Source organism: Hemitrygon akajei, chromosome 19 (assembly GCF_048418815.1).
Source record: "Hemitrygon akajei chromosome 19, sHemAka1.3, whole genome shotgun sequence".
Lineage (NCBI taxonomy): Eukaryota > Metazoa > Chordata > Chondrichthyes > Myliobatiformes > Dasyatidae > Hemitrygon > Hemitrygon akajei.
The window spans coordinates 12,174,284-12,190,396 of NC_133142.1; the positions used below are offsets into that span (position 1 = coordinate 12,174,284).

General features: G+C 40.0%; 1 protein-coding gene across 18 annotated transcripts in view; it reads left to right on the forward strand.

Annotated features, from left to right (window-relative positions):
• atp2b2 (ATPase plasma membrane Ca2+ transporting 2) overlaps nucleotides 1-16,113 on the forward strand; it is an 889,877-nt gene that overhangs the window by 487,475 nt on the left and 386,289 nt on the right. For all 18 annotated transcript variants that reach the window (XM_073072083.1, XM_073072084.1, XM_073072085.1 and 15 more), the window contains one exon: nucleotides 11,385-11,902. In XM_073072083.1, coding sequence (XP_072928184.1) covers nucleotides 11,698-11,902 — 205 coding nt within the window. In that variant the 5' untranslated portion in view covers nucleotides 11,385-11,697. The remainder of the gene's footprint in view (nucleotides 1-11,384; nucleotides 11,903-16,113) is intronic.

Genomic DNA, 16,113 nt, shown 5'->3' on the forward strand with positions numbered 1-16,113 from the left:
ATTTTGAATCCTAAAACATAAACTTAAATCAGTTAAAATTTTCACGTTGGACTGGATGGAAACTGATGTATATTCTGCACATTGGGAATTCAAATCTAGGCAAAGATGGTCAAACAATCTGTAGTCTATTATTGGTGGATAAGAATAAATGTACTTTGCATTGAAATATCACATAATAGTGACATTTCAATTCCAACTTTACTGTCAATAGCACCTGAATGAGTTACAATGTGTACCTCATTTTTATGCTTTTCTCACTATAATGCATGCACTTATACCAGTTTATCAAGGAGCTCCAGGCTTTTCATTTTCTGTGATGTGTATTCCCAAAGCTAAACATGATCTTCTAGCAGTTATTGTATGCAAATTATGGAGTATTCTTCTTTCTTATGTTATGCAACTATATCTGTCTCTAAATGTGCACAAATTATGTGAAGGGCAAATCAAAGTACTCTCAAGGTTTTTATTTAAATTCACGATCAAGCTGTTGGTGACCTCTGTGAAGATTGCCGTTGGTACTGAAATGGGTTGTTATCCTTGGGCTGAAGATAAAATGGATTCTTCAATTTCTTGGTATTTCTTAACAGTCATTCCAGATAAAGGAAATTTGCTGCAGGATTCTATGTACTAAAGTTATGAAGAAAGTATAACTTTGTTGCTACAGGCAGCTGTGGAGGGCAGGTTATTGGGTGTATTTAAGGCAAAGGTTGATAGAGGTTCTTGATTTCAGGGCATGAAGGTTACCGTGAGAAGGTAGGTGAATGGGGTTGAGAGGAAAGTAGGTCAACCATGATCAACCAGACTCATTGGGGTGAATGGCTTAATTCTGCTCCTATGCCTTATGGTCTTATAACTTACTGCTGAATAACATCCATTGGCTGTAAAGAGATAGGACACATTCATGACAACCTCTTAAATGTTCATGTGCAGAGGAATCTTGAAGTTCAAGTCCGTAGCTCAGTGAAACTGACTACATAGGTTGTTAGAGTGATAAAGATGGCATAAGCCAAAACATAGCATATTTATTCCCCTCCATAGATGCTGCCTTACTTGCTGAGTTCCTTTAGCATTTTGTGTGTGTTCAAGATTTCCAGCATCTGCAGAATCTTGTGTGTACATGGCATACCTTTATTAGCTGAGTCAAGTCAAGTCAAGTCAAGTCACTTTTATTCTCATTTCAACCATAACTGCTGGTACAGTACATAGTAAAAATGAGACAACGTTTCTCAGGACCATGGTGTTACATGACACAGTACAAAAACTAGACTGAACTATGTAAAAAACAACACAGAGAAAAAAACCCACACAGCAACTACACTAGACTACAGACAGGAATTGGGTACAAAAGTTGGGAATAAATGTTGCAGCTTTATAAAACCCTTGTTAGGTTGTACTTGGAGTACTGCATGGAGTTCTGGTCCTCCTATTTTAGGAAGACTGTTCAGGCTTTGGTGAAGGTGTAGAAGAGTTTTGCCAAGTTGCTGCCTGGATTAGAGGGTATAAATTGTCAGGAGAAGCTGGACAAACTTAGGTTGTTTTCCCTGGATTTGCAGAGGTTGAGGAGCGATTGAGGTTTATAAGATCATGAGAGGAGGCAGCCAATATCTTTTCCCCAGTGTTGAAAGTCTAATACCAGAGGATATTCATTTAAGATGAAAGTGGTTAAGTTAAAAGAAGATGTGTGGGGTATGTTTCTTTACTTAGCCAGAGTGGTGGGTGCCGGGAATATGCTGCCTGGGATGGTGGCAGAGGTAAATACGAGAGAGGCATTCAAGAGACTCTTAGATAGGCAAAGGAAATTGCAGGAAATGGAGGAATATGGACATTGTTTTGGCAGATGGGATTAATTTGGTTGGGGATTTGATTACTAATTTAATTAGTTAGGCACAATAATGTGGGATGAAGGGCTTTTTGCTGTACTGTTCTATCTTCTATCTGCAACTTCAGGTTGGTAGTATCAGGTTATGAGACCTACTGATTACAGTGCCTATAAAAAGTATTCACCCCCTTGGAAGTTTTCATGTTTTATTGTTTTACAACATTGAATCACAATGGACTGAATTTGCCTTTTTTGACGCTGATCAACTGAAAAAGACTGATGTCAAAGTGATAACAGATCTCTACAAAGTTAATTACAAATATAAAACACAAAATAATTTTTGGGTAAATATTCACACCCTTCAAGTCAGTACTTAGTAGATGCACCTTTGGCAGCAATTACAGCCTTGAGTCCGTGTGGGTAGGTCTCGATCAGCTTTTCACATCTGGATACTGCAATTTTTCCCTATTCTTCTTTACAAAACTGCTCAAGCTCTGTCAGATTGCATGGGGTTCATGAGTGAACACCAATTTTCAAGTTCAGCCACAAAATCTCAATTGGATTGTTTAGACTCTGATGGCCACTCTAGGACATTAACTTTGTTGTTCTTAAGTCATTCCTGTGCAACATTGTCTTGCTGGAGAACAAATCTAGTCCTGAGACTCAGTTCTCTTGCAGACTGCATCAGGTTTTCCTCCAGAATTTCCCTGTATTTTGCTGTATTCATTTTACCCTCTACCTTCACAAGCCTTCCAGGGCCTGCTGCTGTGAAGCATCCCCACAGCATGGTGCAGCTACCACCATGCTTCACGGTAGGGATAGTGTGTTTTTGATGATGTGAGGTGTTTGGCTTATGCCCAACATAGTGTTTAATCTGATTATCAAAAACCTCCATTTTGGTTTCATCAGATCATAGAACCTTCTTCCAGGCGATTTCAGAGTCTCCCACATGCCTTCTGGCAAACTCTAGCTGAGATTTTATATGAGTCTTTTTCAGCAGTGGCTTTCTCTTTGCCACTCTCCCATAAAGCTGTGACTGGTGAAGCTCCTGGGCAACAGTTGTTGCACGTACAGTCTCTCCCATCTCAGCCACTGAAGCTTGTAACTCCTCCAGAGTGGTCATAGGTCTCTTGGTGGCCTCCCTCTCACTCGTCCCCTTCTTGCACTGTCACTTAGTGTGGTGAACTACATATACCTGTCTGGACACGCCCCCTGCTGACTGCTCCTGTGGCTCCTCCCACAGACCCTGGTATAAAGGCGATTGAGGCCTGAGCCTGGCCTCTCTGTCTCCAGGATGTAGTATGGTGGTCAACCACTGCTTGTTCTTTCTTCCAGTCAATAAAAGCCGATATCTCGTCTTCATGTCTCAGGGAGAGTTATTGATGGTGCATCACTTAGGCTTTGAGGACGGCCTGCTCTGGACAGATTTACAGCTGTGCCATACTCTTTCCATTTCTTGATGATTAACTTAACTGTACTTTGAGGGACATTCAGTGACTTGGAAATTTTCTTGTATCCATCTCCTGACTTGTGCTTTTCAATAACCGTTGCACAGACTTGTTTGGAGTGTTCTTTTGTCTTCCTGGTGTAGTTTTTGCCAGGATACTGACTCACCAACAGTTGGGCCTTCCAGATACAGATGTAGTTTTACTACAATCAATTGAAACACCTTTTCAGCACCCAGGTCTCCAAAAACAGATCTCTGTTTAGCTAATTATGAGACTTCTAAAAGCAATTGGCTGCACCAGTGATGATTTGGTGTGCTGTATTAAAGGGGAGTGAATACTTAAGCAATCAATTATTGTGTTTTATATTTGCAATTAATTTTGATCACTTTGACACAAAAATGTCTTTTTCTGTTGATCAGTGTCAAAAAACCAAATTAAATCCATTGTGATTCAATGTTGTAAACCAATAAAACATTAAAACTTCTGGGGGGAGGGGGGTGAATACTTTTTATAGGCACTGTATGTCTTATTTAAATTGTCCTCTACCCCCATCCCCACAAGCCTTTAACAGAGTATTTCTCTAATATGGGAATGAGCAAGTGAAGGTAGACTTTAATAAATAGATGGCCATTTTTAATATATTCTGAAAGCTTCAATTCCCTCTTTTGACTGTTTCTAACTTTGCTTCAGGTAGGTCATAAGAACAGAGCTAAAGATAAATGTAGTTCAGTCAATGGATCAGGCCAACTTGCTGTAACATGTGATAGTGTTCTTTTGTGGTTATATTATTGCTCATTAATCAAAGGTAATGCATTTATTAATAAAGCAATTTGTGGTTAATATACTTTATCTACGGCTTCAGAATTTACACATACAACAGTAACTATTCTACATTCTTTGAAATTTTATCACTCAAAGAAGATAGAGTCCTGTTCTTTACTTCACTTCAGAACTGCTCCTTCCTACTCTTATATTCCTTCTCTGCTCTTTTCCTATGTTAGAATCTGGTTTAACATCACCGGCATATGCCATGGAATTAGTTGTCTTTGTGGCAGCAGTACAATGCAGTACATGATAATAAAGAGAAAAACCTGACTTACAGATTTTATATATATATATATTTGCTGTAATTCAGGTGTTTTCATACTAGAAGCATACTGTATACAAAGGTTAAAATTCGTTTCATGCTGACGGCTATTAAAATTAGGAATACATTTCCACAAAGTAGTTGTTGAAGTTGAATCAAAGAAAAACTTGTGTGTGTGTGTGTGTGTGTGTGTGTGTGTGTGTGTGTGTGTGTGTGTGTGTGTGTGTGTGTGTGTGTGTGTGTGTGTGTGTGTGTGTGTGTGTGTGTGTGTGTGTGTGTGTGTGTGTGCGTATAAAACTTCTGTATGTGTATGTATTTACAGATATTTATCTTAAATGGTTAAATTAAGTAAGTAGCGCAAAAATAAAAAAAAAAGTAGTGAGTTTGTGTTCCTGGGTTCAATGTCCATTTAGAACTGTCCTTTCAGAAGTTTTTCATGACTCAAATTCAACAACTACTTGGGGAAATTTGTTCCTAATTCTAATAGCTGTCGGCATGTAAAGAGTTGGAACTTCTATACACAGTATGCTTCCAGTATAATTACTAAATTACCACTCAGTTCCACTGATCAGTTGTTGCAGTCTTTTGCAATTTACTCATTCAAAGCTTTCCAGAGTCTGGAAACTGTCGTTAGATCTCTTAACCATTTTACTTTCATTGAACAGAGTCCTAATTATCAAGTATGCTAATAATCTCACTTCATGAGTGTTTCATTGAAGAGATTTAGGAATATGTGTTGCCTCTTTTCTGTTTAGAGTTGTTCTAAACAGTATACATTGTTCAATAATTTCCAGGTGGAGATATTTACCTGAAGTGCCTGTTGAAAACTGAGCATTTTAACCCTTCAGTATATTCACCTATTCCTGGGATGAATTTCCAGTTTTATGGTGCCCGGCTGAACAGGTGGCTCAGATGGTTACTCTGGGCTTCATCAGATTGATCAGATCTTCATGATCAACACACACAGAATGCTGGAGGGTCTCAGCGGGTCAGGCAGCATCTAAGGAAAAGAGTAAACAGTTGACAATCTGGGCCAAGACCACTACCCAGGACTGAGAAGGAAGGGGGAAAACATCAGAATAAAAAAGTGGGGGGAGGGATGAGGCCACCCTCAGGGTGGAGGAGCAACACCTTGTATTCCGTCTGGGTTCCCCTCCACGGTGATGGCATGAATATTAATTTCTCCTCCCCACCACTTTCCTCTATTCCCCACTCTGACATTTCACTTTTTCTCGCCTGTTTATCACACCCCCCCTGGTGCCTCTCCTCCTTCCTTTTCTCCTATGGTCCATCCTCCTCTCCTATTAGAATCCTTCTTCTCCCTTGATCTTTCCAATTCACCTGTCTTCAACTTTCACCTTCCAGCTAACCTCTTTTTTCCCACCCCTGCCTTTTTATTCTGGCATCGTCCTCCTTCTCAGTCCTGGGGAGAAGTCTCGGCCTGAAAAGTCGACTGCTTACTCTTTTCCACTGCTGCTTCCTGATCAGCTGAGTCATTCTAGTGCTCTGTGTGCGTTGCTTTGGATTGCTAGCATCTGCAGACTTCCTTGTGTTTGAGGTCTTCATAATGTCATCAGGACCCTGTTCAGTTTTAACTTGGAGGCCTGAACAGCAAATTATAAAAGTTTCCAGTCAATGCACATTGGCAGCAAATAGATTGAACTTCAACAGGCCTATAAGGAGTTATTTTTTATTTTCCTTGAATCAAGCAGAACACTCTTAATACTCACAGCAATAAAGTAGCTCCTTCTCCTCCACATTCCTGATTAAATGTAGCCTGTGGAATGTTCCCAGCTATTGTACCGGCTCTGGTTAGGTGTCTCACTCAATATCTGTGCAACAGTCATTCAACTCTTGCTAACTCTGGAACTGAATAAGTGGAAAATTGACCTGCAATATTTTAAAGACACTTTGCAGATATAGTTTTCTAGTCCTCTTTTCTAGAGCCGGGGGTGATTTCAACCCATGCAGCTGCATATCTGCCTGTACTTGGCTTGGAGGTGTCAATGGAATGGTGATGATTTGGTCATTTGATTGTTTATGTAGTTAACGCTACTCATTTTTTAAATAAAAAAAGCTCTTTCAAGACAGAGATTGATAGATTCTTGATTGGTTACGACATGAGGGGATATGAGGAGAAGGCAAGAGATTGGGTCTGAGAGGAAAAATGGATCAAAGGTCAAAGGTCAAGTTTAATGTCAGAGAAATGTATACAATATACTTCCTGAAATGCTTTTTCTTAATGATGAAATGGTGGAACAGACTCGTTGGGCCAAATAGCCTAATTCTGCTCCTATATCTTATCGTCTTGTATCTCATTTTCTAGATCTCTCAGATGTTTACTCTGTTAAAAATGTTGCCATGTGGAATATATTTCCAATTATTTTTCCAAGACCAGAGCCTTCACACTAATTCAAGTTATAGTACAGTTAGGCAGACTCATCGAGAGTATGTTTCAGAATTCCTAAGTTTCCGTTTGCTGTGCTTCATAACTTGAAGTTTTCAGAAAGTTGATTTTAAGATTGCAATTCTGAGGCTAGTTTAGTAATTCATTCTATTACTTCCTTCAGAGTAAAGGCAAGGAATCAACGTCATTTTGTCTCAAGTGTGAAAGTCTTTATTTTCCCTGCTGATGAAGCTGATCAAATGACTTTTGCATCGTAGTTTTTCAACTGGTGTGTTCAAACATTCAAAGTACATTTTTTATGCCGTAGCAAAAACACAATATAAAACACCAACCTGTAAAGTCATCATCGAAATAGTGAAGGCATATTCAGTTCAGCTCAGTTCAGTTCATTTTTCTTCTAAATTACTTGAGTTAGAGAACTATTTATAAATGGTTGCTCTTTCAAAAACAACCAAAGATTAGGAGATTCCAGCACACATGAATTGCTGGAAGAACTCAACAGGTCTGGCAGCATCTATGGAGAGGAAATAGAGCTGATGTCTTGGGCTGAGGCCTTATGATTTGGGGATTTCATTTGTCTAAACATATCTATATTATGAGGAAAAGTAAGCAGAAATGGATATGGAAAGTGAATAAGAGGGGAGGGAAGAGAGCAAGTCAAAATGCAGATAAAAGTAACACATAAATGGCATGTTGATTCAGTGGTAAGAAACAAAATGTAGATATTCACTGATTCCACAAGACTCGGTGTGCAATCCTTTGCTTTTTGTGTTTGCGTATTTACTGGTGAGGATAGGATTTTAAATAAGCATTTGACCGCGTGTTTGAGCAGGTGTTCCCAACCTTTTTAATGCAATGGACCAAAATCATTAAGCAAGGGGTCTGTGGACCCCAATTTGGAACACCTGCTTCAGAACTCCAGCGTATCAATTCGTAATGCCTCCTGAGTTTAAGGGCAGGGTATGGATGGGAGGAGGCAATGGGAGGAGGCGATGGAAGGCACAATAAGTGCTGGCATTGCTAACAACATCCATTTGAGAAGTAATAAAAATTACAGAAGAACCTGAGAGGAGGTGGAACTGATATGTGACAAGTTTTGAGGCCTAGGCAGAGTAAATACAGCCTTCAGCTATTTTCCTTTGCAGAAGGTGCCAAAAACCAAGGCACGTAGCTGCAAAGTAAATGGTTAGGGGATTAAAGGGAAGACAAGGCAATACTTTTGACCAAGGGCTCTGGAGCTCTCTGCCTGAAGGGCAAAACCTTTACCACTGTATAAAAATGTTTGGATAACCTGCAGACCTGCACATTAAGTGTCAGCAGGTAGGATTCAACTGGGCAATTTTTTTTGGATCAGCTGGAACAAAATGAGCAGATGGCTTCCTTCTATGTCATAAATAACACTGGACAACAAATTTTTTTGGAAAGTGCATCCTCAGATTTTTTTTGTTTATGATAGACCTCTTGAAGCTGAATAGAAATATAATTTCAGACAATTTGTATCATGTAGGAGTTTGGAGAATCAGGAAATTAGCTTTTATTGAGAATAATGTGTTTAGTCATATAACAGTGCTGACGCTTTGGAGTAGTTCAACTAAGCTAAAAAAAAAAGTTTTGATGATTTTCATTTGTACTCAGTGTTTGAGACTTTTCGCTTAAGTGTGCAACAGTAATCAGACAGCATTGATGGATTCCAGTTGCTCTGATACCATTTCTCCATGACCAAAATGTCCTGGTGCATCCTTTCACCATTCTCATCACTGACAGTGCCAAGATTTGCAGGGAGAAAGTGTAAATGGGAATGCAGAAAATGAATCTCTGTGACATGTTGCAGTTCATGGTTTTGCCATGCGTGAAGCACGTTCTCAACCTGCTGCATGTAGTCTGGCGCTCTGTAGTTGCCAAGAAAATTTTTGGCAACATCCTTGAATGCCTTCCCTACAATTTTCTCCGGTCCCACTAGAAGTTCTAGTCATTGATGACCTGTTGGATTTGCGGACCAACAGAAATACCTTCCTTAATCTTGGCATCAGTTATTCTGACTTGAATTATGAATTGGAATAAAAAATATATTTGATTTCAAAAGAACGGTGCATGATAGGGAAATTTCATGGTAATTTTCATGATCAGCAGCCCAAAATCCACAAGGTATACCCAAAAATATTCAGGAAGTAAAATCATTGTTGTCCAGTGTTACTTGTGATTCTTTCTGTGATTGTTAATTGCCACAAACAGAAGTAGAATCTGAAATGTGAATGAAAGCCAGGACAATAAATTAACTGTAACACGCAGTAAATATTGAAATATGGAAAACAATTGAACATATAACATAATACTTTGAGTCCCAGGAAAACTATCCAGGGAACTATTATATGGCATACATGCATTTGTACATCTTTCATTTTCAGGGAATCTTGTGATTTGGTTGGATTATGAGTCCTTCAACAATGATAAAATGTTATTAATGCAAAACCCCTCCACCCTATTTTAAATCTCTCACCAAAATAGCTGGTTGGTGGGAGCTTTTCTCAAAAAGTGATAGAAAAAGTGAATCCATGATTGAAAGGCTTGTCATATGAGGAACAAATGATGGTTCTGGGTCTCTACTCACTGGAATTCTGAAGTCTGAGGGGTGTCCTCTTTGAGAATGTTAAAAGGCCTCAGTATAGTGGATGTGGAGAGGACATTTCCCATGGTAGGGGGAGTCTAAGAACAGAGGATACAGCCTCAGAATAGAGGGGCATCCTTTTAGAATGGAGATGAGGAGGAACTTTTTTAGCCAGAGAGTGTTGAAACTGTGGAATTTGTTTCAACAGGTGGCTGTGGAGGCCAGGTCATTGGCTACGTTTAAGGCAGAGGTTGATAGATTCTTGATTAGTCAGGGATATGGGAAGAAGGCCTGAAATTGCGGCCGAGAGGGAAAATGGATCAGCCATGATGAAATGGCAGAGCAGACTCAATGGACCAAATGGCATAATTCTGCTCTTATATCTTATGGTTTTATGATCTAAACAAAAGACATTCTAATGAAAATAAGTGTTACTTGATTGAGCATCTTATATGTCATTGCAATGCACCCAAGAATCTTATGATGCTGGAGATCTGCGGGAGGGTTGTGGAGCAGCTTGCAAAAGACTCTATTAAATGACCTTTCGCAGAGTTGACAAAATGTTCAGTAGTTCTTTTGCCAGATTGGTGATTAGAACAAGGATAGGGCTCTTGAAAGGATGCGGCTTAGAGTGAAAGCATAGGGAGAACATGATCCCTGTGGTACCATCTGGTGCTGCTGCTGTGAGTTGGAAGCTGGGCACCCAGCTGTCCCTATTTCCTTTAGGTGACCTTCTTAAAAACAAGGCATGATGACATAAATAATGTAGAATGTAACTTGTTCTTCAAGTCTAAATTCGATTGCAATGATATATTTTCTGTAAGCTGTAGTGATACCTTAGCTGTGGAAAATGTGTTTCAAAGGATGTGCCTGTGCTAAAAATATTAAGGTATTGTATTTCCTCAATCTGAAAGGGTATTTAAATCAGAAATGGGTTTGGCACTGCATTCAACCCTGGTCAACTTGTTTGCCAGTGCAATTGTATATGAAGTGTTTGTATTGAGGCATCTTGATGAAAATTAAATTAGCGACCTCACTGAATGTTTCCATTTAGTAAAACCTTCATGTTAAATCTTCTGCATTTGGAATCAATCCGAGTCTGAGAAGCTATTCTTCATTTGATCCTAACATCCTCTGGTGTCATTATCCTCCAATAATTTATGTCCATTTTAATACTGTGTGCATATTCAAATTTGAATGGGGAAAATAAAGAACAATTGTCCCTACGTGTTATTACAGTTGCCATTCAGTGGACACAAGTAGTTGCCATTTCTGAAAATAACAAGAAAGATTAATTCATTTTGATTCATCAATGTCGATCCTGCTGTCTAACTCTCGGGCTCAAATTCATATCCCGAAGGAGAACTTCTTTCCAAGAATAGCCTTTGACAGTTTCAGTCAGCAGAGCAGCATGCATAATTAAAGAAAGCAACCCCTGCCATCTTGCACTGTGCAATAGTCAATGGAATGAGAAGAGGGTTGAATGCCAAAGAGCAGCAGGGATCAGAGGTGAGAATATTGTCAGGCTTTGAAAATTTCCTACATGCAAAATGGGCAGTTATTGTGTGAAAAAATGTACATTTCATTCCTCAAAAACTATCCTTGTCATTGATAAGGATATGGACAATATTACTGAGTCGATTTTGATTCTGAAATATCGATTTTTTATCCCTATTTCTCCCTATAAGTATTTATAATGTCACATGAACAAACAGCATATACTAGAGATGCATCTGAGATCTTGGCATAAAGGCTTCCTGTTTAATATTCATGAGCCATCTAATTTGGCTGGTGCACTCGGTACTGATCAAAGTGAAGAATGCCGCTGCAGGAAAGCTCTATGCCTGTGACAAACATCAGTGTCTTAGTCTGTCAGGGCTGCTCAAGCAACAAATTGCATTTTGCTAAAGCACGTTCAGCTCTTTACAGCGGTGAGCTGTAACCATCTAATTTTACAGGGGTTATCTGGATTGAAGAATGTTTACTAATGCTTTCTTCTGACTTTCTTCTTCCCGAAGGTTTATTCAACCAACTGGGTCATGTAGAATCCTGTAACTTGGGACGACCACGATGGGAAATTCTATATGGAGTGGAGCTGGTCTTCAACCTTGCCTGCAGCGATCTATTTGACTATTAATTGGTTTCTGGTCCTTGATGAGATTAAAGTGCAGTTAATCTACGTTAGAAATCTACAGTGCAAAAAGAAGCTAAAAACACTGGATATTTCGATTGTCTTGACTCAGCCGAAACTTAGTTTCATTCAGAAGTACTAGCACTGCTATACCTGCCACAAATATTTTTTACAAAGCTGCAAGCAATACCGTATGCGCAATGGGTGACATGACGAACAGTGCAGTGGATTTCTATCCAAAGAACCAAAGAAGTGAATCTAACCATGCAGGTGAATTTGGGTGTTCTCTCAATGAACTTCGCTCTCTTATGGAGCTACGTGGATCAGAGGCAGTGCAAAAGATACAAGATACCTATGGTGATGTGAATGGATTCTGTAGACGTTTGAAAACTTCACCAACAGAAGGTAAGGTTATTATGTGATGAATATGAGCACATGCTGGCACTGAAAGAGGTATATTTAATGAAAATATTCATTATCTCAGTTGTTAATGCATGGCAAGTGCATTCCTTTAGCATGCTCCATGTCTGCAAAATGTCGCATTAACCTTTGGAACAATAGATTACTGTATCAACTACATTCTGTGTAGAATTTGGTCAATCTGACAGTGCGATTTGCCTCTGGGTGAGGATATACAGTATGTGGTAATAATTTTGCTGTTGTGAATAATAGGTTTGATAATTATGTCAAAACAATTTTTAAAACAAGATTGCTTTACTTACTTTCCTATATTCTTTCAGGCTCCTTGTAAAAAATCAGACATCATTGCTCCTACAGTGATGTTCAAACAGCAGCTAGAATAAAGCGATGGCAGAACAGCCTGTAGTTTTGATCTGACCTTGTGTGCGACTCAACAGCTTACCTCTGTATTACCTTTACCTTTGGATTTCCTGTGTAGAAAATTCCTGATAGACGTACAAAAGTACAGCACATGAGCAGGCTCTTTGACCACCATGTCTGTGCCCATTGTGATGCTAAACTCCCATATCCCTGTACATGGTCTGTGTCAGAATCAGGTTTAATACCACTGGCATATGTCGTGGAGTCTGTCCTCTTTGCGGCACCAGTACTACGCAATATATAACAATAGAGAAAAAAAATGTGAATTACGGTAAATATGTATGTATACGGTGAGAAGCGAGGGTGAAGATTGCTGAGCCTCTGGTGATGATCCTTGCATCATCAACAGGGACGGGAGAAGTATCAGAAAATTGGAAGGTTGCAAACATTGTTCCCTTGTTCAAGAAAGGGTGTAGAGATAACCCAGGAATTTGTAGACCAGTGAGTTTTACTTCAGTGGTGGGCAAGTTGCTGGAGAAGATCCTGAGAGGCAGGAGTTATGAGCATTTGGAGAGACATAATCTGAATAGGCATAGTTGCATGGCTTTGTCAAAGGCAGGTCATGCCTTACGAACCTGATTGAATTCTTTGAGGATGTGTTGATGAACGTAGAGCAGTGGATGTAGAGTATATGGACTTCAGTAAGGATTGTGATAAGGTACCCCATGCAAGGCTCCTTCAGAAAGTAATGAGGCATGAGATCCAAGGAGACCTTGCTTTGTGGATCCAGAACTGGCTTGACCACGGAGGCAAAGGGCGGTTGTGGATGGTTCGTATTCTGCATGGAGGACGGTGACCAGTGGTGTTCCACTGGGATCTGCTCGGGGACCCTTCTTCTGTGTGATTTTATTATAAATGCCTTGGATGAGGAAGTAGAAGGGTGTGTTAGTAGGTTTGCTGATGACACAAAAGTTGGGGTGCTGTGGATAGTCTGGAGGGCTGTCAGAGGTTACAGTGGGATAGGTTACGGAACTGGGCTGAGAAGTGGCAGATGGACTTCAATCCAGATAAGTGTGAAGTGGTTCATTTTGGTAGGTCAAATTTGAAGACAGAATATAATATTAATGGCAAGACTCTTGGCAGTGTGGAGGATCAGCGAGATATTGGGGTCCGTGTCCAGAGGGCACTCAAAGCTGCCGTGCAGGTTAACAATGTTGTTAAGAAGGTGTATGGTGTGTTGGCATTCGTCAACCATGAGATCGAGTTCAAGAGCCGTGAGGTAATGTTACAGCCATATAGGACTTTAGTTAGACCCCACAATACAAAGTACTGTGTTCAGTTCTGGTCACCTCACTACAGGAAGGATGTGGATGCTATAGAGAGAGTGCAGAGGAGATTTACAAGAATGTTGCTTGGATTGGAGATTGTGCCTTATGAGAATAGGTTGAGTGAACTTGGCCTTTTCTCCTTGGAGTGACAGAGGATGAGAGGTGTCTCGATAGAGGCGTATAAGATTATGAGAAGCATTGATCGTGAGGATAGCTAGAGGGTTTTTTCCCAGGGTTGAAATGGCTAACACGAGAGGGCATAGTTTTAAGGTGCTTGGAAGTAGGTACAAGGCGCATGTCAGAGATAAGTTTTTCACACAGAGAGTGGTGGGTGCTGGAATGCACTTCCAATAAGGGTGGTAGATGTGGATACAATAGGATCTTTTAAGAGACTCTTAGATAGGTGCGTGAAGCTTAGAAAAATAGAGGACTAGGTGGTACGGAAATTCTGGGCAGCTTCTAGAGTAGGTTACATGGTTGGCACAATATTGTGGGCCGAAGGGCCTGTAGTGTGCTGTACATTTTCTATATTCTATATAGGAAATAGTTAAATAAGTAGTGCAAAACCAAAACTAAAAGAAAAATAGTGAGATAGTGTTCATGGGTTCATTCAGAAATCTGATGGCACAGGGGGAAAAGCTGTTCCTGAATTGCTGAGTGTGTGCCATCAGGTTTCTGTACCTCCTTCCTGATGGTAACAATGAGAAGAAGGCATGTCCTGGTTGGTGGTGGACCTTAATGATGGATACTGCCTTTTTGAAGCATTGCTCCTTGAAAATGTCCAGGTTACTACAGAGGCAGTTTGCAACACTCTGCTGCTTATTTCAATCTTATGGAGTAGCACCCCACCCCCTCACCAATTCCAGATGGTGATGCAGCTAGTTAGAATGCTTTCCACGGACATCTGTAGAGCTCTGCAGGTCTCTTTGGTGACATACCAAATTTCCTCAAACCCCTGATGAAATATAACTGCTGTCACGTTTTTCGTTGTAGCTCCATTGATATGTTGGGCCCAGGATAGATCCTCAGAGATGTTGACACCCAGAAACTTGAAATTGCTCACACTCCATACCCCACCTGTTCATGTGTCTGTTGATATGCCTCTTAAACATTGTAATCATATCTGCTTCTACCACCTCCCCGGCCGCATTCTCCAGGCACACTCAGTGTATAAAGCAAAACCTGCCTCACAAATACCCTTTAAATTTTCCCTTTCTCACCTTAAACCTACGCCCTCCAAAATTTAACACTTCTTCCAAGGGGGGAAAAGAACCTCTACCTTCTATCTATGCCTCGTATAAACTTATGTCCATCTATCAGGTTGCTCCTCAGTCTCTGATGCTCCATAGAAAACAATCCTGCAAGTTACTGAGAAAGTGCATTACTTATTTATGTTGGATGTAGTTACAATTCAAAGAATTGAGGCTTTTTTTTCCACATTTGATTGCACTGAATTGGAAATTTTTGCTGAAGGGTCATTGACTTGAAATGTTAACTTTGGCTCTCTCTCCTTTGATTCTGCCTGACCTGTTGAATATTTCCAACTTTGTGCTTCTTTTCCGATTCCCATTACCTGCAGTACCTTATTTTCTTTATTACACTTGTCTTCTGATTACTAAACTGCATCTTCCAGACAAAATAAAATTAAATTCCTGTAATGTCAACTTCATGCCATCTTATTTGTTCATGCTTTCTTGTAACATCTGTTCTCTCTAGACTACTTTACCTTCTAGTCAGATGGACTTAAATTCAGCTATATCAGCATTGGATCTTTTTTTTCTTTGACCTCCAAAGCCACTTTTTCCCCTCACTTCATGTCCCTGCTTTACCTTCAACTTTACTTTGATTTCAGCCTCACTTGTGCTCCTGGACTTTTGCATTACTGTTGGAAATTCTGACTTAACCCCGTTGGCTCGAGACTCTTGAATTTCTTTCAAAGCCTCCAAGTTGCATTCCCTGCTCTGTTATTCTGTCAATTACCTCTTCCACCTTGTCTCAACTTTGTGTTTACTTTCCGTACGTCTCCCAGTGCCCAAGAGAATTGTTTTTAAATATTGTTCGTTCGTTACGTGCCGTATCGTATGACGTGGGCGATCATGGACTTTCCATATAAAAAGCTGGTCAGGTGACATCTATAAAAAAGAGTAAGCAGTTGATGTTTCAGGCCAAGGCCCTTCATCTGATGTAATGTACTTCCAACTGGTTGTCCTTCAGTCTCTGATGCTCCACAGAAAACAATCCTGCAAGTTGATGAGAAAGTGCATTACTTATTTATGTTGTGTGTAGTTACAATTCAAAGAATTAAGGCATTTTGACTGTGGAAACATTGACTGTTTACCCATTTTCCATAGATGTTGCCTGACCTGCTGTGTTGCTCCAGTATTTTGAGTCGGTAGCTTTGGATTTGCAGCGACTGCAGACTTCCTCATGTTCATGGTCTTTCCATGACCATGGCAATTCTTGGAAAATTTTTCTACAGAGGTATTTGGATATATTGCCTTCTTCTGG